At 50.2% G+C, this 23,586-nt stretch overlaps 1 protein-coding gene across 1 annotated transcript in view; it reads right to left on the minus strand.

Annotated features, from left to right (window-relative positions):
• PLA2G4F (phospholipase A2 group IVF) overlaps window positions 1–23,586 on the minus strand; it is a 403,704-nt gene that overhangs the window by 138,017 nt on the left and 242,101 nt on the right. The window contains exon 7 of the mRNA XM_069638816.1: window positions 7,915–7,981. Coding sequence (XP_069494917.1) covers window positions 7,915–7,981 — 67 coding nt within the window. The remainder of the gene's footprint in view (window positions 1–7,914; window positions 7,982–23,586) is intronic.

The raw sequence follows: 23,586 nt of genomic DNA on the forward strand, positions 1-23,586 counted from the left end.
CTGGTCAGTCCACAAGGTGTTCCCGGGACACTTCAAAGGGCTTCCAAGGTCAGGTTCCTCAAACAGGGGCTGGGACTCATTAATCCTACTGGTCTAGAGGCTGAAGTGCCTACGAGGGTCCTCAGAAGATCAGCAGACACAAGCAGGGTTTTACTGGGACTTTGCTGGAGGCAATGCACATCCACAGGTGTTCAGGTACCAGTAACACAAACCCACAAACCCACCAATCAAACTGGCAAGCGTTGTCCAAGTATGGACAGCCTCCTGCCTTCACATCTGCACAGCAACAAAGGCACTCTGGAGAGGATGTGGGATGGTACCAGACAGTCCCAGCCCCCATCCGTCCAAGAACACATGCCGCTGCTTCACCCGGGAAGCAAGGCTTTGTCCAGGAAAGGGCTTTCCGTAAATGGGATTTCCAGACCTGTGAAGGTAGGAAGACGGTCAAAGGACAGAATGGCTAAAGGGCAGGTGAAAAATGTGTGACACAACCATTTTAGAGTATATTGTATACAAAATGGCATAATTAGCTAAAATGTCAAAGTGCACATGAGAAAAATAAAAACCACAGTAGAACAATATCCGCTGACACCAGGATGTCTGTAACATGATTCCTGCCCCTCATGTCCCCAGCCCTCCAAGATGTCAGGCTGGAGCCAGGCCACTATCACCTACATGGCCCTCAAGGGCCTCTCCATCCCTCCAAAGACCCACTTGGAGTCAGACTTGGCGCTTGTGGCACCAGACTCACTCACTCCCATAGGATAACATTGGGGATTGGACTTGTAGTGCATTGATGGGGACAAGATGGATGCCCCACATATTTCGGTTCCCAGAACTGCATGTGCAGTCTAGTCTTTTGGGTGTGGTTCAGCCCAGAGACACCTGGGATACCCAGAGACTATTTAAGTCACGCTGAGGCTGAGAAACATGCTTTGTGTTTTCTGCACCTGCAGCGTGACACTCACTGTGTTCGGATCGGTCTCCAGTAGGCCTGCATCTTTCTTCTGCGCTCAGCTCCTGCAAGAACAAGAACACTGTTGGGAACAGCCTTACCTTGCAGCGCTTCTGCCCATCATTCATCGCTTCTTCTGTTCTGCGGGCATCTTCGGCGGTGTCATTCCCATCCTGGCACGCCGCTTCCTAAGGAAAAGGGAAAAGAACAGAAAAAAGGCGTTAGTAAGCATTCAGCAAATCTTCGCTTATTTTTACAGACTGCACGAGCTTCAAACGATTACCTGAATCCCAGCCGCTCTGGGGGAACTCTGTCTCCGGAACTTCTCATCCATCTGCAAGAGGGAAAAGACACTGCAGGTTAGAGTGGAAACATCTAGAGGCGCCACAAACCACGCTTACTCATCGCATTTCTTCTTCATAACCGGCATCCACGCTGAAAACGTCGCGGCACCTAAAAGACACAGAAAAAGAACTCAGTTCAATACAAATACGAAAGGGTCGCATTGTGCATCGCGCTCTCACTCACCTTCAGTGCTACTTATCTCAGCAGAACGTTGCCAACTCCGGACGCCGGCCATCATCTAAGGAAGGAAAGGAACGAAGTTAGAAAACTGTTCAAAAGATTCATTATACTTACCTGTCGGACTCCTGCCAGTGAAGTAACTAGGCAGCAACGAGGCTGCATCAATCAACGCGCCCCTGCGCTGAAAGCAGGATGGAGAGCACACTTTCCAAGAAAACAAGGTGAGCTGTGGATCAAAGGGAAGGGTTGGACCCCGGGGAAGAAGGGGTTCAAGCATGCAGAGACAATAGGGAGTTAAACTATACCAATCCTGTGTTTCAGGCCCAGTCTCCAGTCGAGTAGACTCCGGGGAAGGGTTTGAGGTCGAAAGAGGTCAGAACAGGCTGAGTGACGTCCCCGTGGATATCAGGTGAGCGTTACAGAACACAAAGCCTCACATTAAAATCCACCTAGGTGTCATGGAAACGTCAGAAACCGACCAGTTAGCCCACATGCTGGGGCAGCTACGTTCTGAAGTACATGCAGCCAGACAGGAGACCAACACCCAGAGGAGAGAGCTGATAATAGCCAAAGAACGCACTGATGATTTAAGCCGGCAACTTCTCCAGTCACAAGCAGGGCATGCACCATTGCCGGGAAGCGTGCCCTCGATGCCAGCACCATCAGCCAATCCCGTTCAGATAACCCTTCCTGGGGCAGTTCCCTTGGCCCTGCCCGAACGATTTACGGGGGATCCCAAGAGGTTTGCAACGTTCATGAACCAGTGCCACCTGCACTTCCTTTGTAGACCAGGGGCATTTCCGAATGGCCAATCACGGGTCGCTTTTGTGCTATCCTACCTGAGATATAGTGCCGCAAACTGGTCTGTACCCTTTGTTGCCCAAGACGATCCTTTGCTGCATGACTTCCGGGCTTTCAGCAGGAGATAGAAAAGCTGTTCGCCCGTCGTATTCATGGGCAGGCATTAGACAACAAACTTCTTTCCCTACGCCAAGGGAATCAAGACCTATTAACATACATAGCCATGTTCAATAGACTCATAGTTGAAGCAGAATGGCCAGTGGAGAAGAGAACCATGTTATTTCATCGGGGTTGCGGGGGGAGCTCAAGGATGTTCTCGCACAAGTAGTGAACCCCCGGAAAGACTGCACAGAATTCATTGACCTTGATGTTCATCTGGATCATAGGTTGCAGGACCGAAGAGCAGATAGAACCAGACCGGACCCTCACCCTATGTATGTGCGTTCAAAGGACAATATTGCCCGCACAACGGAAGGTTCAGGAGAACCAATGCAAATCGGGGGGGTCAGATCCCCCTTGACTAAAGCGGAAAGGGATAAAAGGAGACAGCAGCAGTTATGTCTGTACTGTGGAAGGTCAATAAATTTCCTTAAAGAGTGCCCTGTGAAGCCACCGAGGAGGACGGTAGGGGCCACGGACAAGGAAGATACCATCAAGGAATCGGAAAACTCCCCAGCCCGGCAAGTGTAGGGGTCCACTTGTCGAGCGAAGAAAGTGAACTACAGACCTCCCATTTTGCACTATCTGTGGTCTTGATCAATCACCAACAACCATCTCGGATGCACACAGTAAGAGCGTACATTAACAGTGGAGCCGTTGGGAATTACATCGACCAGGATCTTGCGGCAAAGATGGGGCTTCCGTTACGCCCTAAATCAACCACTGACACTGTTACCACTGTCGACGGCACGGAAATAGCTTCTGGTCCAGTATCCCAATGCACTGCAGCTTTAACCCTTCTGTGCCAGGATGGACACGAAGAATCTATCGTTTTCGACCTCATTAAGGCACTACAGTTCCGGTTGATTTTGGGAATGCCATGGTTGGTAGCTCACAATCCTCGAATCGATTGGCGAGCAAAAGAATTGGCCTTTCCCGAGACTTGCGCCCACACATGTTATCGCCAAGAGAAACAACCAATAGACATCAGAACCTCCACGCTTGCGACTGTGGCAATCAGCACCCTAGATGTCTTTCAGAAAGAACAGGCTAATACCCTGCCACCGCATAGACCATACGATTGCCAAATTGACCTGATACCCGGCGCACAAATCCCTTGTGGGCGAATTTACGCACTCACAGAACCAGAAAACCAGCACCTGAAGGTCTATCTTGACCAATAACTGGCCAACGGGTTAATCCGTCCCTCGAAGTCTCCAGCAGCCAGTCCTCTATTCTTCATTCCGAAAAAGGAGGGGGACTTGAGTATGTGCATCGACTATCGCGCACTGAATCAGATTACCGTAAAAAACCGCTACCCCTGCCACTGATCCCTGAATTGATTGATCAAGTCAAAGATGCCCAAAGCTACACAAAACTAGACCTGAGGGGGGCATATCACCTTGTTCGCGTAAAACAGGGGGACAAATGGAAAACCGCTTTCCGCACCAAATACGGCTTGTACGAATATCAAATAATGCCCTTTGGCCTTTGCAACGCGCCTGCAGCATTTCAATACTTCATGAACGATATCCTACGGGAATTGATTGATGTCTGTATATTCCGCATCAAAGCAGGACCACGTTAAACACATCCGATCTGTATTGGAGAAACTCTGTCAATACCAGCTCTACGCCAAGCTCGAAAAGTGCTCATTCCACGTCTCCGGGGTGGAATTCCTGGGCTTTATTCTCAGCCCAAATGGAATCCGAATGGATGTACACAAGGTAGATGCTATCCTGAACTGGCCATCCCCAAATTCATTCAAGGGGGTTAAAAGTATGCTGGGTTTTGCAAACTTCTACCGCCGGTTCATCCCAGGATTTTCGCAAATCGTGCATCCCATCACGTCATTGCTAAGGAAAATTAACAGAAAGTTCCAGTGGACAACAGAAGCCGACGAAGCTTTCCAGGAACTCAAAGCAAGATTCACATCTGCCCCAATCTTACGCCACCCTCGCCCTGATCTCCCATACCTGGTGGAAACGGATGCCTCAAGCATGGCTATGGAGCCGTCCTCTCACAAAAGGACCCCGAAGCGGGCCAGTTACACCCTGTTGCCTTCTGGTCGTGTACATTCACACCCCCTGAACTCAATTACACTATCACAGACAAATAACTCCTGGCCATTAAGTCAGCCTTTGAGGCATGGCGGCACTACCTCTTGGGCGCCAGACACACAATCGCCGTAATAACTGACCACCAGAACCTCCAGTACCTAAAAACGGCAAAGGCCCAATCCTCACGACAACTACGTTGGGCTCTTTTTTTTGCTGAATATGACTACGTGATTACATTTCGACCAGGGGTGAAAAACGGGAAGGCCGATGCCCTTTCCCATATGGGGGAGGAAGAGCAAGGGTATCAGACCCCTGACCCAATAGCAATCATCCCGAGTGACAAGCTCCTAGGAATCACAGCAACCATAACTCAGAAAGAATTACATGAAGAAATCCAAAACCTGATGAGTCCAGAGCAATTACAAGCGTGGAGTGCACAAGGAGAACATTACATGATAAAAGATCAGTTGCCCTACTTCAGGAATCGTTTATTCTTACCAAACCATGAACTACGAGAACAAGTCATGTCCGGTTATCATGATTCCTTGATCGAGGGCCACCCCGTAATCGCAAAAAACCCTAGCCAAGGTAAAACGAAATTATTGGTGGCCCACGTGGCATAATGACATTATCCAATTCATCCTATCTTGTGGAATGTGTGCTCAAAACAAGTCAAGTCATCCAAGCAGAAACCGGCTGGGCTATTACAACCATTGGAAATCCCACCAGCACCCTGGCACACGTTGTCCCTCGATTTTATTACTGACTTACCACCCAGTCAAGGGTTTAAGACTATTCTTGCGGTAGTGGACCTATTTTCAAAAATGGCACATTTAATTCCTCTTAAGGGGCTCCCAAATGCTTTCACTCTGGCAAAGGTATTTCTTGAAGGCATCATACGGCTCCATGGGTTTCCTTCAGTTTTAGTCTCAGACCGAGGTACTCAATTTGTATCTAACTTCTGGAGCAAATGCTGCTCTATGGCCAAGATCGACATCCGGCTATCCACCAGTCACCTTCCCCAAACGGATGGTCAAACTGAGAGGACAAATCAGACGCTCAAGCAGTATCTGCGTTGCATGTTACACCAAGCTGAATGAAGCTGGTTCGACCTATTATGGATATCTGAATATGCTTATAATAATTCCCTACACACCAGCACTGGGCAGACACCCTTTTATACCATGTATGGCAGGCACCCACGTACTTCTGAGTTGGACGTTCCTACAACCCTGGAAATGCCAGCAGTCAAAACCTTACACACAACCATTTCTCAAACCTTTAAAAGTGCAGCTGAACACCTTCTTCAAGCTAAGAATCGCCAAAAGAAGTTTGCTGATCAACACCGAGCAAAGGCCCCCAACTACCAAGTGGGAGACAAAGTCTGGCTGGCGTCTAAACACGTGTCCATTAAAGGAACCCAAACTTTCCGTCCAATATACCGGGGTCCATTCACTGTCACCTCCGCGATAAATCCTGTGGCGGTCAGGCTAGCTTTGCCGTCAAACATGCAGATTCATCCTGTGTTCCACGTGTCTCTCCTTAAACCTGTTCAACTTGGGACCCGGGTAGCAACTCCACCGCAGCCAGTAGTAGTCGCCGGGTGCCAGAAATCGAAGTCAAGGACATCCTGGATTCAAAGTATGTCAGATCTAAATTGTACTACTTAGTAGACTGGAAGGGGTATGGTCCACAAGACAGGACATGGGAGCCTTGTGAATACATCCATGCACCTTGCTTGCTTAGACGATTTCATCAAAACTATCCAAACAAACCAGGACCAGACAGAAGAGCCACCTTGAGATGGGCCTTGGGAGGATGGGGGGGGGTGGGAGAGTGCTATCAAGATTCCTGCCCCTCATTTCCCCAGCCCTCCAAGATGTCAGGCTGGAGCCAGGCCATGATCACCTACATGGCCCTCAAGGGCCTCTCCATCCCTCCAAAGACCCACTTGAAGTCAGACTTGGCGCTTGTGGCACCAGACTCACTCACTCCCATTGGGGATTGGACTTGTAGTGCATTGATGGGGACAAGATGGATGCCCCACATATTTTGGTTCCCAGAACTGCATGTGTAGTCTAGTCTTTTGGGTGTGGTTCAGCCCAGAGACACATGGGATACCCACAGACTATTTAAGCCACGCCCAGGCAGAGGAACATGCTTTGTGTTTTCTGCACCTGCAACGTGACAGTCACCATGTTCGGATCGGTCTCCAGTAGGCCTGCATCTTTCTTCTGCGCTCAGCTTCTGCAAGAACAAGAACACCGTTGGGAACAGCCTTACCTTGCGGCGCTTCTGCCCATCATTCATCGCTTCTTCTGTTCTGCGGTCATCTTCGGCGGCGTCATTCCCATCCTGGCACGCCGCTTCCTAAGGAAAAGGGAAAAGAACAGAAAAAAGGCGTTAGTAAGCATTCAGCAAATCTTCGCTTATTTTTAAAGACTGTACAAGCTTGAAACGCTTACCTGAATCCCAGCAGCTCTGTGGGAACTCTGTCTCCGGAACTTCTCATCCATCTGCAAGAGGGAAAAGACACTCCAGGTTAGCGTGGAAACATCTAGAGGCGCCACAAACCGCGCTCAGGCCCAGTCTCCAGTCGAGTAGACTCCAGGGATGGGTTTGAGGTCGTAAGAGGTCAGAACAGGCTGAGTGACGTCCCCGTGGATACCAGGTGAGCGTTACAGTCTGGGACACATCATGCAAGTAACTGAAAGATTACTAAAAATAAACTAAAAAGGGGTTTGAAGAACTCCTGCCGCACCTCACTGCAAGGTGAAGGGGGCAGTTTAAAAACCACAAGGAATTTCATAATGAGGGACAGGTTCCACTTGCACTCATAGCTATAGGGACCAATCAGTGCTCACAGAATACATGAGCTAAGCAAGGTATGTAAAGCAAAAAGGCTTTACTTACCTTCAAAGATCAGGGGAGGATACAAACACTAGCAAAACATTGGGAGTTCCATAGATGTCTATGGAGAGAAAGAAGTTAAAAGAAAAACGTTCCTAACAAGAGTAATGGATGGAATTGTGGTGGTGAGATGGAGGAGTAATGTGGGCGGAGACAGCTGATTCCGAAATATTGCACAGGGAAGGAATAGCGCATCATCCAGTAAGGCCCAAAATGTGTATTAGGGAAGGGATACAATTTCCTTACCATGAAGTGAGATAAGAGACTCTGAGGGGGCCATCAGAGGTGTAGGTAGTTAAGGGCCCCAGTGAGGCTTTGCCTCAGAACTGAAGTACCAGCTGGGTAGTGTAGATAAGTCATTGGGAAGGTGGTTTGGCTTAGGTTGTGAAGGATCCTGAGTTATCAGATGCTCATGACGTGATATAGTTAGAACAGGTTTAGAGTGTATTTGTATCATCAAGGAATATATATCCAAATATTGAAATGTGCCTCTCAAAGACTTACCCTCTTCTTTGCTTGGTGCTTTGGTCACCCCGCTGATGGTACCTTGAACAGACAGACAAGGATTGGCCTAGAGTGGAAAAAATAGTCACAATTTCAGCTTTAACGCTCTACACAATTGCATTGACTATTCAATGTTTTAAACACTTATTCTTTTTCAAGGAAGTGGCACATTCAACCAATTATCTATTATACATTTACAAAAGGTCTGTTTGCTTTTTATAAATATATTTATATCGAACAATTACACCTATTTTTTTAAATCGCATCAATGCCTTTTTGTTTTTTTCATATACGTTAGATGAATTGGTTAACATTAACAAATGTGTGTGTGTGTGCGTAACGCTTTCCCTATCACTCTGCCTCTCCCTCCCCCTCTTTCTCTTATGGCCTGAGCAAAAGGGGGAGACTCAGAGTTAAGATGGTCGTCCCTCCCAACACCCGCCGAATTTCACGGGTTTTGTTTACGATGATTGGGGTCTTCTTTGATTGATTGACTGATTGATTTATTTATTTATAAAGCGCTTTGCACCAAAGCGCTGTACATTGGAACAACAAATACACAGAAATAACAACAATTAACAATGTGAGCAAAAAATTACAACTTGAATCATTCCATAAAACAGTGTAAAGAGCAATTACCTGAGAGGGAGGGAAGTGGAGTGGGAGTTGGAGTGTTGAGGGGACCAGGAGAAGGATTGAAAGAATGTAGAAGGAAGGGAGAGAGAGTGTAAAGGGAGAGGGGAGAGAGGAATTGAAGAGGTGAAATCAGGGGGGGGAGTCGAGAGGGCAGGGGGGGCTTCACGGAGGGGAATGGAGGAGAAGGGATTTAAGAGAGGTGCGAAATGAGGTTAGGGTGGTGGAAGAGCGGATTGGGAGGGGGAGAGAGTTCCAGTGCAGGGGAGCAAGAAGATGGAAAGAGCGGAACCGAGAGGAAGCGCAGGGGGAAGAGGGTACAGTGAGAAGGAAGTGGTCAGCAGAACGAAGGGAGCAAGAGGGGGTGTAGAAGGAGAGAAGGGAGGAGAGATAAGGAGGAGCAAGACAATGGAGGGATTTGAAAACAAGGCAGAGAAAGTGGAATTTTAGTTGTAGGTGGAAAGGTAGCCAGCCAAGGTGAGAGAGCGAAGAGGAGATAGAATCACGGGGGGTAAGAAGACAAAGGGTACGAATAGCAGAGTGGTATATGGATTTAAGAGGGGCAAGATGAGAAGAGGGAAGTCCGAAGAGTAGAGTGGAGCAGTAGAAGAGGCGGGAAAAGATGAGTGAGGAGATTAGGAGTTTAGTAGCGTGGAAAGTGAGGGAGGGACGGATTTTGCGAATGTTATAGAGGTGGTATCGACAAGAGCAGGAGGTGAGTGAAATGTGTTGCGAGAAGTTGAGAGAGGAGTCAAAAAGAATGCCTAGATTGCGAGCATGGGTGGAGATAGGGAGATCAGAAGGAGGAAAATTGATAAAAGAGGGAGGTGGAAGAGTATTAGAGGGGAAGAAAAGTACTTCGGTTTTATCGGTGTTGAGAGAGAGAAAGCGGGAGGACATCCATTTCTTAATGGCCGTGAGACAAGAGGAGAGTTTTAGATGGATGTCAGGTGTGAAGGATGAGAAAGAGAGAAAGAGTTGAGTATCATCCGCATAGAAATGATTGGTGATGCCAAAGGAGGAGATAATAGGGGCAATGGGGGAGGTGTAGAGAGAGAAGAGGAAAGGGCCAAATACAGAGCCTTGAGGAACACCGTAAATTAGAGGGAAGGAATGAGAGGACTGGCCTCCCCATGAAACGGCAAAGGAACGGGCGGAAAGGTAAGAGGAGAGCCATTTTAGAACAGGGCCTTTGAACCCGAAGGAGGAGAGAGTATGGAGTAGGAGTGGGTGATCGACAGTGTCAAAAGCGGCAGAAAGATCAAGGAGAATAAGAATAGAGGATTGCTTAGTATGACGAGCATTTCAAAAAAGGTAGCTGGCGCTCCTATCCAGAAAGAACATGGCATGATAACCTGTTCTGAGGTGAGAGTTTGCAGCACACGCTTTTTGCTCACTGTGCCTTTCACAGATGGGAAATATCCATTTGCATATCAGTCTTTGTCCCGGCCACATGGGCAGCCCAGCACCGCAATGCTATGGCAATTCCTCTCTGAACAAGAGTACCAAAAGCAACCCCATACACGTGTTTCAGCCTTGTTGGGCCTCATCAGTGAGGTGAAGCTTTGCCTCTCTGAGCACAGTGAGCAGGGAGTCCACGCCTGGTTGCCCCCAGGTAACTCAGGGTGACCAACCCCAAGTTCCTTCAAAATATTTCAAAAAAGGTAGCTGGCGCTCCTCTGCAGAAAGAACATGGCATGATAACCTGTTCTGAGGTGAGAGTTTGCAGCACACGCTTTTTGCTCACTGTGCCTTTCACAGATGGGAAATATCCATTTGCATATCAGTCTTTGTCCCGGCCACATGGGCAGCCCAGCACCGCAATGCTATGGCAATTCCTCTCTGAACAAGAGTACCAAAAGCAACCCCATACACGTGTTTCAGCCTTGTTGGGCCTCATCAGTGAGGTGAAGCTTTTCCTCTCTGAGCACAGTGAGCAGGGAGTCCACGCCTGGTTGCCCCCAGGTAACTCAGGGTGACCAACCCCAAGTTCCTTCAAAATATTTCAAAAAAGGTAGCTGGCGCTCCTCTCCAGAAAGAACATGGCACGATAACCTGTTCTGAGGTGAGAGTTTGCAGCACACGCTTTTTGCTCACTGTGCCTTTCACAGATGGGAAATATCCATTTGCATATCAGTCTTTGTCCCGCCAACATGTGCAGTCCAGCACCGAAATGCTATGGCAATTCCTCTCTGAACAAGAGTATCAAAAGCAACCCCATACACGTGTTTCAGCCTTGTTGGGCCTCATGAGTGAGGTGAAGCTTTGCCTCTCTGAGCACAGTGAGCAGGGAGTCCACGCCTGGTTGCCCCCAGGTAACTCAGGGTGACCAACCCCAAGTATGACGAGCAGAAAGGAGCGAGTTTAGAATGCAGGTGAGAGCAGTTTCAGTGGAATGTTTGGGACGGAAGCTAGATTGAAAAGGAGGAAGGAGAGAGGAAGTAGAGACGAAGGAAGAGAGTTGAGAGTAGGCAAGTCGTCCAAGGATTTTAGAAAGGAAAGGCAGAAGAGAGATAGGTCTGTAGTTAGCAGTGAGCAGTGGATCCGCAGAGGGTTTCTTAAGAATAGGAATAATCGTTGCATGTTTGAAAGCAGAGTGAAAGGTAGATGAGGAGAGGCAGGAGTTGAAGAAAGTGGTGAGATAAGGGACAATAAGAGGGTAGATCCTAGGGATGAGAACAGAGGGGAGATGATCAGAGGGGGCAGATGTGGGGTGGGCTTTGGATAGAAGGGAGGAGATATCAGAAGGGGAAACAGATGAGAAGACAGACATGGTGGAGGATGAGGGAGAGGGGGGAGGAGGAGAGAAGGAGTCAGAGAGGGAGTTCATTTTTTGTCTGAGAGAGATGATTTTGGAGGAAAAGTAGTTGGCAAAGTCAGAGGGAGAAAGTGTGGAATTGGATGAGGGATCAGGAGTGGGAGGAGAGAGAAGACAGGAAAGAGTTTGAAAAATCCGCCGAGGATGGGAGGCTTGAGACTGAAGAAGGTTAGAGTAGTAGGAGGATTTGGCAGTTGCAAGACAAGAATTGTAAAGTGCATGGTAAGAGAAGTAAGAGGTTTGATTAGAAAGCGAGGGAGATTTGAGCCAAAGTCTCTCGAGTCGCCTGAGAAGGCACCGCATAGAGCGGAGATGTGAAGTAAGCCAGGGTTGAGAAGGTTTATGAGTAGGGCGGAAGAGAGAAAGGGAGTAGAGTTGGTCTAGGGCAGAGGTGATAGAAGATGAAAGGCAGGAGAGAGCCTCATCGGGAGAGAGTAGTGCAAAGTCTTGGTGAGATGGAAGAGAAGAAGAGCAAGTGCGGGAGAAGAGGGTAGGATCGAAATTACGCAGGTCGCGACGTGCGACTAACTCTGTTCAGTATCACGTCATGGCCGTCTTAAAGAGATACAAACACCACACTCCTTTTCCATAACAAAAGAACAACCATAACAAAAGAACAAATATATAAATGCAAACTGATACCACGATACATGTGGGGACAACAATGTACCAAAAGTTGACAAAATGTCCACTTACAAATCCTGGAGGTGGTTGGGGAAACGTCACACATGGGGTACTGTCGCTCCACAATCTCCTCGGAAACATCCCCGCTCTAACTGGGGCCACTCCCTTGGTCAGCCGGGCCATTTTCACTTCATCTTCTCTGGAGCTTTCCTGGTACAGGTCATCTTCACATGATGGCTTCGCTTACACCCATCATCTTGTTGAACCACCACCTTGCCTGGCAACTCTACCAGCGTTCGGAAGAAACTGGAGTTCCTGGTGACCCTGTCCATCCCATCCGACACCGTAACCATCGACCCATGTACATCCAAAACGGTGAACGGGTGAGGCATGTGTGACAGAGACATTTTCCCCCTGGGTTGCCTGGAGCGCAGTAGTTCTTTGTCCCAACTTCCAACAAATAGCCCTACAATCCTCTCCGTTCACTCTCCCTCTCATTCGCCATCCTCCTTCTCTCAAACACTTTCTGGTCATCAATGACCCCTGAGTTGCTAGGCGCATACTCTGGGATCAACCCTCTTGGGATCCTTTGAAACAGTGCTTCAGCTGGTGGTACCCCAGTGGAAAAATGGGGGGGGGGGGGTTGTACGATATTCAGACAGGAATTGGTACAGCGCCCTTCTTTCACATTTGCATTGCACATGCAGTATCTCAAATACCTTTTTTAGGGTGCGCATAAATCTCTCCGTCTCCCTATTCACCCGTGGCCGAACAGGGGTCACTTTTCGATGACAAACTCTTTATGTGCACAGAAACTCTGACAAAACCCTGCTCTGGAATGGGGACCATTGTCGGTACACACTTCTGTCGGCAGTCCATGAGTAGTGTGAGAAACCTAAAGGTGTCTCACCCGCTAGTCTCCGGGGATCTGTCATCCAGGTGGACAGGACACAGCATCGCTGTTGGATCCAGTTCCTGGGGGTGGACCAGTGCGGGAGGATCACCTTGATGAGGGGTCCTCGGGGAGTCGAAGTGGGGCACCGGAGGGTAAGACGCGGTATCCCCTTCCTTGTAACACCTTTTCCCCATCCTACCAATTAGGATATCTGATAGCCTTGAACCTGAGATAAGTGAATCTATGTGATTTCTTCAAGAATATTTCCTCGAAGCACATTACATCGAAAACAAAATGTTAACACATTTTAGAACAAATCAATGCAGAGGTAGAACCCGCGCAGACCACCCCCATGTTTTCCAGCCTTAATTAATACCCCAACCACCCCATCTGCATTTCAGCAAAATGTGCAAAAAAAAAGAAAGAAAAAACAAAAAAAGAAAATCGATGCAATGGGCTTTGTTGAAATATTCTGCAATGTAATGGGAGAATACCAGAAAAGTAACCTGCTGGACAAGACCCAAATTGCTAATTGGAAGGGGCCTTAAAGAAACAGACCGGACTGGGCAGTCTGATGTAGATTATCCTTCCCGCCGATCCATCAGAGGGGTTTGGGAACCCTGCAAACCTGCAACCCGGGCATTGAGAGCCCAACCCAAGAACATGCAGGGCTTTCCAGTTACGCAGCCTGATTTGGACCCCAAGATCCCTTCACGTTTGGGCAGTCAGTCAGAGATGCTCTACCCTGATATGTTTAAAGTTCCCATATAACAAAGTCACATCTAAAACATGTTCAGGTAACCTAATTATATTTAAATCAACACATTATTTGTGTTTTCAAAAACTTCAAATGACAGAGAAATTTTGAATTAACAACAAAACCAAATATTGAATGTTCATATTTCTGGAATTTAAGTGTAGATTCCGGCTGTTGGGCCTTTGTGAGTTATGGTGTCTTCCACCAGTAGAAGAAAGTCCCTGGGTGATCGTGTCCATCTCTTTGTCTTGGCATTATACACAGCATAGAGCGTACAATTGATACTTTGGAGCTCTGGCATAACCAGCAACAGTGTTGCTCTTTGTCCCTCCTTCAGTTCCAAATCCGATGATGAACATCGAAATAGCAAGCCCACTTTGGAACCTTGGAGCAGGGCCTTGAACATTCACCAACACCCAAGACCCCATGCAAGCCCTACACAGGTAGGCCAACATGCTACAATGCTGTGGGCCTTGTGCAGCGGGTTAGGCCTTGAGTGGAGTAAGCATGGGCAGAGGTGATACATGGTGAGACCACCAGTATTTCTGGGTACCAAAGCACTATGCTTTGAGAAGGGATCCATCCCAATTCGGTGGGGGGAGGAAGAGGAAGTGCACCCACTGATCCATGTACCTACCCACTCATGCACCTGCTCACCCAATCACCAACTGCACCAGCCATAAACTCCAACATGCACCAACTCAGCCGCTCATGGTGCAAAGGATCCACCAGTACACCAACAAAGCAACCAATGCAACAATGCAGCCATCGAGGCACCAATGCAGTCACTCAGGCACCAACACAGCCAATCAAGTTTTTCACTTTGCTTTGTTAATGCTTGTTTAATGTCCATTAATAAAATCAAAAAGATTTTTAAAAAAATTATCCTTCTAGATTCTGTACAATTGCTAAACTAATAACAAAAAACATGTGGCATAATGTATGACGTAGATAACAATGTCCTTTGTCCCTGATGTTCACATTTTGGAGCATACGTTTACACGGGGCGCCACCGACTACACCACGGCCAAGCCACTTGGGCCTATCCATGTGAGTACAATACAACATTCATTGTTACACTACTACTTAGTCGTTACTTCCTCTATTCACGCCACTGATAGTAAGGAGAGCAGTTAATATACGGATATACAACCTGACGAAAACACACGGCACCCGCCGTGTCACACAAACTTCCATACTGCATCGTCACGCGCATATTACTTATCGGCAGCACCTTTAACCATTGCTCGTTCAAACCTTTGATTGCTGTATTTCTAGCCTATTGTGCCTAGACCATTGATTGTTACATTTCCAGCCTATTGTGCCTAGACCACTGACTGTTGCATTTCCAGCCTAGACCATTGATTGTTGCACTTCTAGCCTATTGTGCCTAGACCATTGATTGTTGCATTTCTAGCCTATTGTGCCTAAACCACTGATTGTTGCATTTCCAGCCTATTGTGCAGAGACCAGTGATTGTTGGATTTCCAGTCTATTGTGCAGAGACCAGTGATCGTCTAGTGAACTACCTATTGTCTCATACGCAGTACTTCCCAGTGTCTACCTTTACCCTACTCACCTTGTAAGGCTTTATGTACTACGGCACACCTAAGCTCTCAGACCTCTTGCTCTAGGCCCACTCCACCAGTAGCAGTAGCTGCTCAGATACTTACCATGGCCAGTCTAAGAAGAGCGACACTCACCATGGCCTCCCTCCTTCCACTACTTCACAACATATCACCTCTGAACTGTCCACATTCCATAGGGCCTGACATTTCATCCAATATACTTACTATCGATACTTCCCACCTAGAATCACGCCTGTCACCTATAGAATGGATCACCAAATTTGCCACCCCTCCCACACCTCTTGTCCCATGCCCTACTCTCATAAGAAACAATAGGCTAGGCTCCCGCTTAAATTTAGCTAGCAACACTATTAATTGTGTCTCTTGTCCGACTCGCTTGAGAAACGCCAGGCTAAGCTCTCGCACCAGCTCAAAGCTTAAGCATCACAGGATGCCTACCCAACAGACCAGAAATAACAAAGTATTGTTGACACCCACAAACTCCCCCAATAGCCACAATCTCTTCATATCCGTAGATATCCCACTAGACGACCTCACTACACCTACCACTACCACAGTCAAAGGCGCCCACATCAACGCCCGCTCCTTGATAGCTCACTCTCATGACATTGCAGACCTTATCATCGCTAATCATTTAGACTTTCTCGTGGTCACAGAAACATGGCTCCATGCTGCAGCCAGCCCTGCACTCTCTATTGCCATCCCTGAGAACTACAATATCATCCGAGCCGATAGAAAATCGGGGATCGGGGGTGGAGTGGCCATTATTGCCAAAACTAACCTGAACATTAGAGAAGTCACCAACACTGGCCTACCATCCGCTGAACTTCTATCCATCAAAATACCACTTTCTCATACCCAAACCATACTTCTACACCTCATTTACAGACCGTCTGGCGCCATCTCCTCCTTCGAAGAGGGCATCGCCCACCTATTGACCTTGAACACTAAACCTGGCTCACAAATTATTCTCATGGGGGATTTTAACCTTGGCCTTAATGACCCCAAATGATGCTAACGCAATCTTACTCAATGACACTATCACCCACTTATGCCTCACACAACACATCACCAAACCTACACACTCAAAAGGGAGATTCCAGGATTGGCTGACTGATGCCTATCATTGATTGACATCACCCCCTGTGCTTGGACGGACCACCATCTCATTACCTTCTCCATACCCAAAGACCTGCCCAAATGCGCACCTACGACCATGACACCACAAACCGCGACCAGAAACAGACGCAATATTACTATAGAGAATTTAAGACCTCTCCTAAACCCAATCACCAATGCTAAACATCCAATCCCTAACTCAAATCCAATTGCCCTCGTTAAACTTTATAACGATACGTTTGAACAAGCCCTTAATCACATAGCTCCACTCAAATTAAGAAAGGCTAAACCAGCTGCTCACATGAATAAATGGTTCTCTGCAGAACTAAAAGCTCTCTGCAACATTAAAAGAACAGCGGAAACTAACTGGAGAAAAGCCCTGTCTCTTGCATCCAAAGTTTTCAATGGCAGCAGGCCCCTATAAAATCGCTATCATGAACGCAAAAAAAGAGATCTTCAACTTGAGAATACACAGCAGTGCCAAATCCGGCACGAAAGAGTTATTTTCCATCCTAAGAGAATTGGAATCACCAGTGCCTCCTACAGACGACTGCATCAAGGACAAAGCTTGGTGTAATAATATCCAACAAGCACTTTCAAATAAAACAGCCCTCTTACAATCCAAGATTGAATCAAAAAAAGCTAGCCTTACCTCCAAAGACTACTCGAACACTAAAAAAAGCTCCTCCAATCTTGATTGCCCACCCTTCCACTTCGCCCCGGTTACCGAGGATGAAGTAGTTAACATAATTGCCAACCTTAAACCATCAAACTGCCAAGGCAATGCATGCCCTGCATCAGTCCTGAAGAATAGAGCTAACGACTTAGCCCCCTTCATCACCGCTCTGATTTGCTCCTCTTTTGAAAACTCATCTGTACCCAACGACCTTAAAGAGACATGGGTCTTACCTCTCCTCAAAAAGCCCAACCTAGACCCCAACATACCTACTAATTATAGGCCCATCACAACCGTCCCCTTCCTCCTCAAAATACTAGACAGAGTGGCATACCTCCAAATACAACAACATTTGGAAGACCATAATCTCCTGAGCCTGCGACAATCCGGCTTTAGACCCAGGCATGGGACGGAAACTGCCCTCCTGGATCTAAAAATCCAAATGGATGAAGCCAAAGACAGGGGCAATTTGGCCATCCTGCTCCTGTTGGATTTGTCTGCAGCCTTTGACTTAGTTGACCACCAAATTCTCACCCAACACCTTTCTTCCGCTGCTGCATTCTCCCAGAATGCCACCAATTGGATTTGGTCCTTCCTGTCCGATAGGTCAACTAGGGTCTTCGCTCCCTCGGCTGAAGCTGACCCTGTCCCAATCCAATGTGGAGTACCCCAAGGTTCTTGTATTTCCCCCACACTTTGCAACATCTTTACCAAGCTCCTATTTGACTGCCTTGACAAACTGGGTGTCACGTATATCAATTATGCAGATGACACCCAGGTCCTCATTACTCTCACTGGGAGCTATGATTGATTGATTGATATTTTATTTCTATCGCGCTCATACACAAGTGTTTCAGAGCGCGACAAGGCAAGGGAGGGGAACAGGGGAGAACAAAACAGCGATCTTACTAGGCCCAGTGACATTGAGAACGCGCAAGTGCATGGGAGAGGGGGGAGGGGAAAAGTGCATGTAAGGGGGAGAGGTGGAAAGTGCAAAGCAGAGGAGAAACAGATAAATAACAAAAAATAAATAATAAAGGCAACAAACAGTGGTAATGCAGCCAGCAATTTGCAAGTTCTAGGTTTAAGGCAGCAGACAGGGTAGGTCCGATAAGTGCAGGAAGAAAAAAGGGGGGCTGTATGGGTACAGATACAGACCCCAGTGCAAGGGGTGGCCCGGAGGCAGTGCGGGAGGGTGACAGGATGAGCAGGTACCTGGGCCCAAAAGACAGAGGATGGCCAGGTGCACGGTGCCAAGAGAGAACAGATCAGCAGGGGAGAGGGGAAGCGAAGGCAGAAGAAAAGAGGATGGTCTTGAGGTGCTTCCGGAACCGGAGATGGTTCTCCTCAAGTTTTAGAGTGGCAGGGAAGCTGTTCCAGAGGGAGGCCCCAGCCGAAGACAGAGATCTACCCCCAGCTCGTTTCTTAGAAAAACAACTGACCCTGAGTGAGTTGGAAGTAGAGGAGCGAAGAGCTCGAGAGGGGAGGTATTTGTGGAGGGATAGCTGAAGGTATTTTGGACCCAGGCCCCAGAAAGCCTTGTGGACAATGCAGAGGGTTTTGAATGTAATCCTTGCATCCACTGGGAGCCAGTGAAGAGATTTCAGAGCTGGAGAGATACAATCCCAGGGCTTGAGGCCAAGGACAAGTCTTGCAGTCCTGTTCTGTTAGTTAGTTGCAGAGGGCGGAGAGTAGAGGCAGGTAGATTTAGAAAGAGGCTGTTACAATAGTCCAAGCTAGAGAGAACCAGAGCTTGGGATACCATGAGCTTCTGGGGGAAGGAGAGGAAGGAACAAGTTACTTACCTGTAACTGTTGTTCTCCAGCATGGGTCTGGCATGGATTCACATGCTCATGAATATTCCCCGTCGTCAGGCTGGGAATCCTCGGTAAAGAAAAAACCAGTATCAGTTTCGTTTCTGATCTGTCTTTCGTAGTAATAACCAATCACTGGTCTCTGCGTCATACTGACCACAGCCAATGACTGCCCTCTACCTAAGCACCACCTCTGGCAGCCATCTTCAGATTTGGAAGCACGTGAAGTGGCAGTATGACCAAGTGAAGAGCCGCAGAGGGGTAGGCGGGAGGGTTCGCATGTGAATCCATGCCAGACCCATGCTGGAGAACAACAGTTACAGGTAAGTAACTTGTTCCTTCTCCAGCATGGGGTCTGGCATGGATTCACATGCTCATGAATAAAGAATACATAGCAGTATACACATGCACAACCACGGGAGGTGGCAAAGGCTCAACATTAAGCATAGCATCAAACTCAACATTAAGCATCTTACCTCCTCACCAGGCTCACCTCAGGCGAACAGGTTGCGCAGCACTGCTTGGCCGACCCTGGACTCCTCCCTGGAATCCCGATCGACGCAGTAGAACTTCGTGAAGGTGTGCGTCGACCTCCACGTAGCAGCCCTGCATATGTCCAGCAGGGGCACACCAGAAAGGAACGCCGTGGTAGCTGCGATCGCTCTGGTGGAATGGGCTCTCGGACGGCCGGGCAGAGGTCGGTTTGCCAACCGATGACAGTACATGATACAGCCGGAGAGCCATCTGGAAATGGAAGCCTTCGAGAGAGCCTTCCCCTGATTGACAGGTCCAAAGTTCACAAAGAGTTGTGACGTCTTCCGAAAACACTTCGTGCGGTCCACGTAGAACTTCAGCGCTCTAGCTACATCCAGCGAGTGCAAAGTCCTCTCAGCCGGCGACGAAGGCGACGGGAAGAATACAGGCAACACCAAGGGTTCGTTGAGATGGAAGTCCGACGGTACCTTGGGCATGAAGGAGGGGTGCGTCCTGAGCACTACCCTCGTGTCGTGGAAAGTCAAGTACAGGGCCTTGCAGGAAAGGGCCTGGATCTCTCCCACTCGTCGTGCGGAGGTGATGGCCACAAGAAAAGCAGTTTTCCACGATAGAAACTTCAATGGAGCCGAGTGCAGAGGCTCGAACGGAGGTCCCATGAGCTTGGTCAGCACCACGTTGAGCTCCCACGCCGGGGCCGGAGCCTTCACCGGCGGGAACGATCTGAACAGTCCCTTCATGAACTCTTTCACCAGGCGATGAGACCACAAGGACGTCCGCCCCGTGGTTCTGGTGTATCGGGAGATCGCAGCAAGATGAATCTTGATGGATGCGTGTGCCAGGCCAGCTTTGGCCAGCGTCAGCAGGTACGGCAGTACTTGGGGAGCCGTAATCCGTAGAGGGTTAATCTTCTGTGCGTGGCACCAGACAGAGAACCTCTTCCATTTGTGTCCGTAGCATTTAAGAGTCGAGGACGCCCTGGCCTTTGCAAGAACCTCTCTGCAGTCGGCCGGTATGTCGTATCCTCCAAACTCTAGCGCTGCAGGAGCTAGGCCTGCAAGTTCAGCGACTTCGGGTCGTGGTGGAGGATGGCGCCTCCTTCCCTGGAGAGTAGATCCGCGTCCGCCGGCAGCTTGATCGGCGGGGACGCTGACAAGTCCAGAAGGTCCGGGAACCATATCTGCCTCGGCCACGAGGGTGCGACGAGGATCATCCTGCACCGTGACCTCTTGAGCAGGTTGACTAGCCGGATTAGCAGAGGCAAGGGAGGGAACGCGTAGAGGAACAGGCCCTCCCAGGGGAACGAGAAAGCATCGCCCATGCTCCTCGTCTGGGGAAACCTGCTGGCGAACCTCCGGCACTTGGTGTTCGTCGCCGTCGCGAACAGGTCGATCTGGGGTGTGCCCCACCGTCGGAAGAGGCGATCCACCAGATCCTGCCGTAGTTCCCACTCGTGGCACGAGCGCAGCTCCCTGCTGAGTGAGTCGGCGATGGTGTTTTTTATCCCTGCCAGATGAAACGGCACCAGAAAAATCCTTTGGGCGACGGCCCAATGCCACAGGTCCTGCGCCTCCTTGGACAGCGCTGGGGACCTGGTTCCGCCCTGTTTCCTGATGTAAAACATGGTGGTGGTGTTGTCGGTGAAGATCCTCACCACCTTGCCCTTGAGGGACGGAAGGAAGGACCTGAGGGCCCAAAACACTGCACGGAGCTCCAGGACGTTGATATGCAGGGACTTCTCCGTCGGGAGCCAGAGTCCCTTTGCGTGCAGATTTTCGGTGTGCGCTCCCCACCCTTCCAGGGAGGCATCCGTAGTCACAGTCTCCTGGTGGGCTGGGGTCTGGAAGTCCATGCCCGCCGTCAGATGCGCGCGGGTGCCCCACCACCGTATCGCTCGTCGGAAGTTCTCGTCGAGCTTGATCCTTTCCTCGAAGCTGCCCGTCGTCTGGATCCAGCGCGCATCCAGGAATTCTTGCAACGGGCGCATCCGGAGCCTGCACATGGGAATGAGGTAGATGCAGGAAGACATCATCCCGAGGAGGGACTTGATGGACCTCACTTTGGCCGCGTCGGCCACCAACATCCGTTGCACCTTGCCCAAGATGGTCCTGGTCCTCTCCTCCGACGGGGAGGCCAGAAGGGACACTGTGTCGAGCCTCGCTCCCAGAAACAGTGCGACCTGCGCGGGCACCAGGTGGGATTTGGCGTAGTTCACGGAGAATCCCAGGTCCGTGAGGAGTTGGACGGTCCTTGCCGTGTGAACCACGGCGAGCTCCCTCGTCTTGGCGCGGATGAGCCAGTCGTCCAGGTAGGGGTAGACGTGGATCCCCTCGCGGCGCAGCTGCGCCGCCACCGGTGCGAGGCACTTGGTGAATACCCTGGGTGCCGACCGTAGTCCAAAGGGGAGGGCTCTGAACTGGTAATGACGCCCTTGGACCACGAACCTGAGGAATTTTCGGTGCCCCTTTAGGATGGGAATGTGGAAGTAGGCATCCTCCAAATCCAACGACGATAGGAAATCCCCTTCCTCCAGCTGGCCCAGGACGTGCTGGAGGGTGACCATCCGGAACTTCTGCGCCTTGATGAACTTGTTCAGACGTCGGAGGTCTAGGATGGGGCGCCATCCTCCCATCTTCTTCTTCACGAGGAAGTATCTCGAGTAAACTCCGGAGCCCCGAAGCCTCTTTGGGACGATTTCGATGGCGCCCTTCCTGAGCATCGCCTTTACCTCCAGGAGAAGTTGAGGGACGTGAAGTTCTTTCCTGGCCACGGGGGGGACGCGCGGGCACCTTCTTTGAAACTCGAGCGCGTGGCCCCGGGCCAGGGCGTCCAGCACCCAACGGTCGGTGGAGATGGACTCCCACACGCTGACGAAGCCCGCCAGCCGGCCTCCCACCGGGGTGCTCCGGTGGGGGCCCGACCCCACAGCCGGTTCAATCCTGCTTGGACGCGGCCTTGCCGCCTTGACCTCCTGGGCGACGACGGCGGGGTCCGCTAGACTTGCCTCGTCCTCTGTAGGCCTCTTGCGACGACGAGCGGGCCGCTTGACGGTAGGAAGCGGAACCGCCGCCGGAACCTCTGGAGGCGCCCTTGCCTCCGCTGCTCCGAAAGGGCGTCCGACGTTGCTGCAGAACTCCGAGGGCCCGGGCCGTCTCAGTATCCGCCTTGATGGCCTGAAGGGAATCGTCCACTGTCTTCCCAAACAGGTTGTTCCCGTCGAAGGGCATGTCCAGGACTCTGGTCTGGACGTCCTGCCGGAAGTCCGTAGCTTTGAGCCATCCACGACGTCGAAGGCAAACGCCGTTGCCCAGCTGGCGGAACCCAGTGTCGGCGATGTCCGTCGCCACGGTGATGGCGCGGTCCGAGGCCACCTCACCTTCCTGCAGGATCTCCAGGGCCTCCGCCCTCTTGTCGTCCGGCAGAAAATCCAGCAGGGGAGCTATCTTGTACCAGAGCTCCCTGTCGTAGCGAGCCACGATAGCCAAGGCGTTGGCCGCTTTAATCGTCGTCGCTGCCGACGAGATGACTCTACGTCCCATAGCATCCAATTTCTTTCCCTCGCCGTCCGGCGGGGAAGTCGATGTGGAGGCCGCACCCACCCCGCTTTCTTCCTGGCTGCCGCGGAGACGACGGAATCCGGGGTAGGCTGCGCCCGGAGGCACAGGGGGGCCGTGTCCGGGACCTGGTACTTTTTCTCGTACCGGTCTCTTCTAGCTGGCGTCGTGGAAGGGTTCTTGAGGAGGGAAAGGCCCTCATCCCAAATGTCGTCCAACAGAGGCACTGCGAGGACCGTCTTCCTCTTGGCCTCGCGCCGCTGATAAAGGAAGCCTTCCTTTTTCTTCTCCTCAGGGCAGAGTTGGAAAAGCTCGGAAGCCCTGGAGATCATGGAGTGGAAAGATCCGATCTCGTCGGGCGGAGAAGCCCTGGCGGGAGGCGACGACGGAATATCCTCGTCGTATGCCTCGTCGTCCGTACCCGTCGCTGCCGTGTCAGTCCCCGTATCATCCCCTCGGGTGGACGGGGAGGAGGGCTGGACGGGGCGCGACGGTTGAAAAGGAGGTGGTGGATGGATCCTTCTTTTCTTGGTAGGGGGAACACCAGAAGGTCCCGGTTCTGGATCCCCCGACGGGAGAGGTTCCTCCGTCGGTAACGGTAGTCTCGTCCTTATCTCGGAGCATAAGGACTGTATGGGCAACAAAATGGCCGCCGAGTTGTCTTGCGGCGCTGGCAGAGGGGAATCCGACGGGCGAGCAGG

The sequence above is a fragment of the Ambystoma mexicanum genome, chromosome 14 (genome assembly GCF_040938575.1).
Source record: "Ambystoma mexicanum isolate Mex_15411 chromosome 14, UKY_AmexF1_1, whole genome shotgun sequence".
NCBI classification, from domain to species: domain Eukaryota; kingdom Metazoa; phylum Chordata; class Amphibia; order Caudata; family Ambystomatidae; genus Ambystoma; species Ambystoma mexicanum.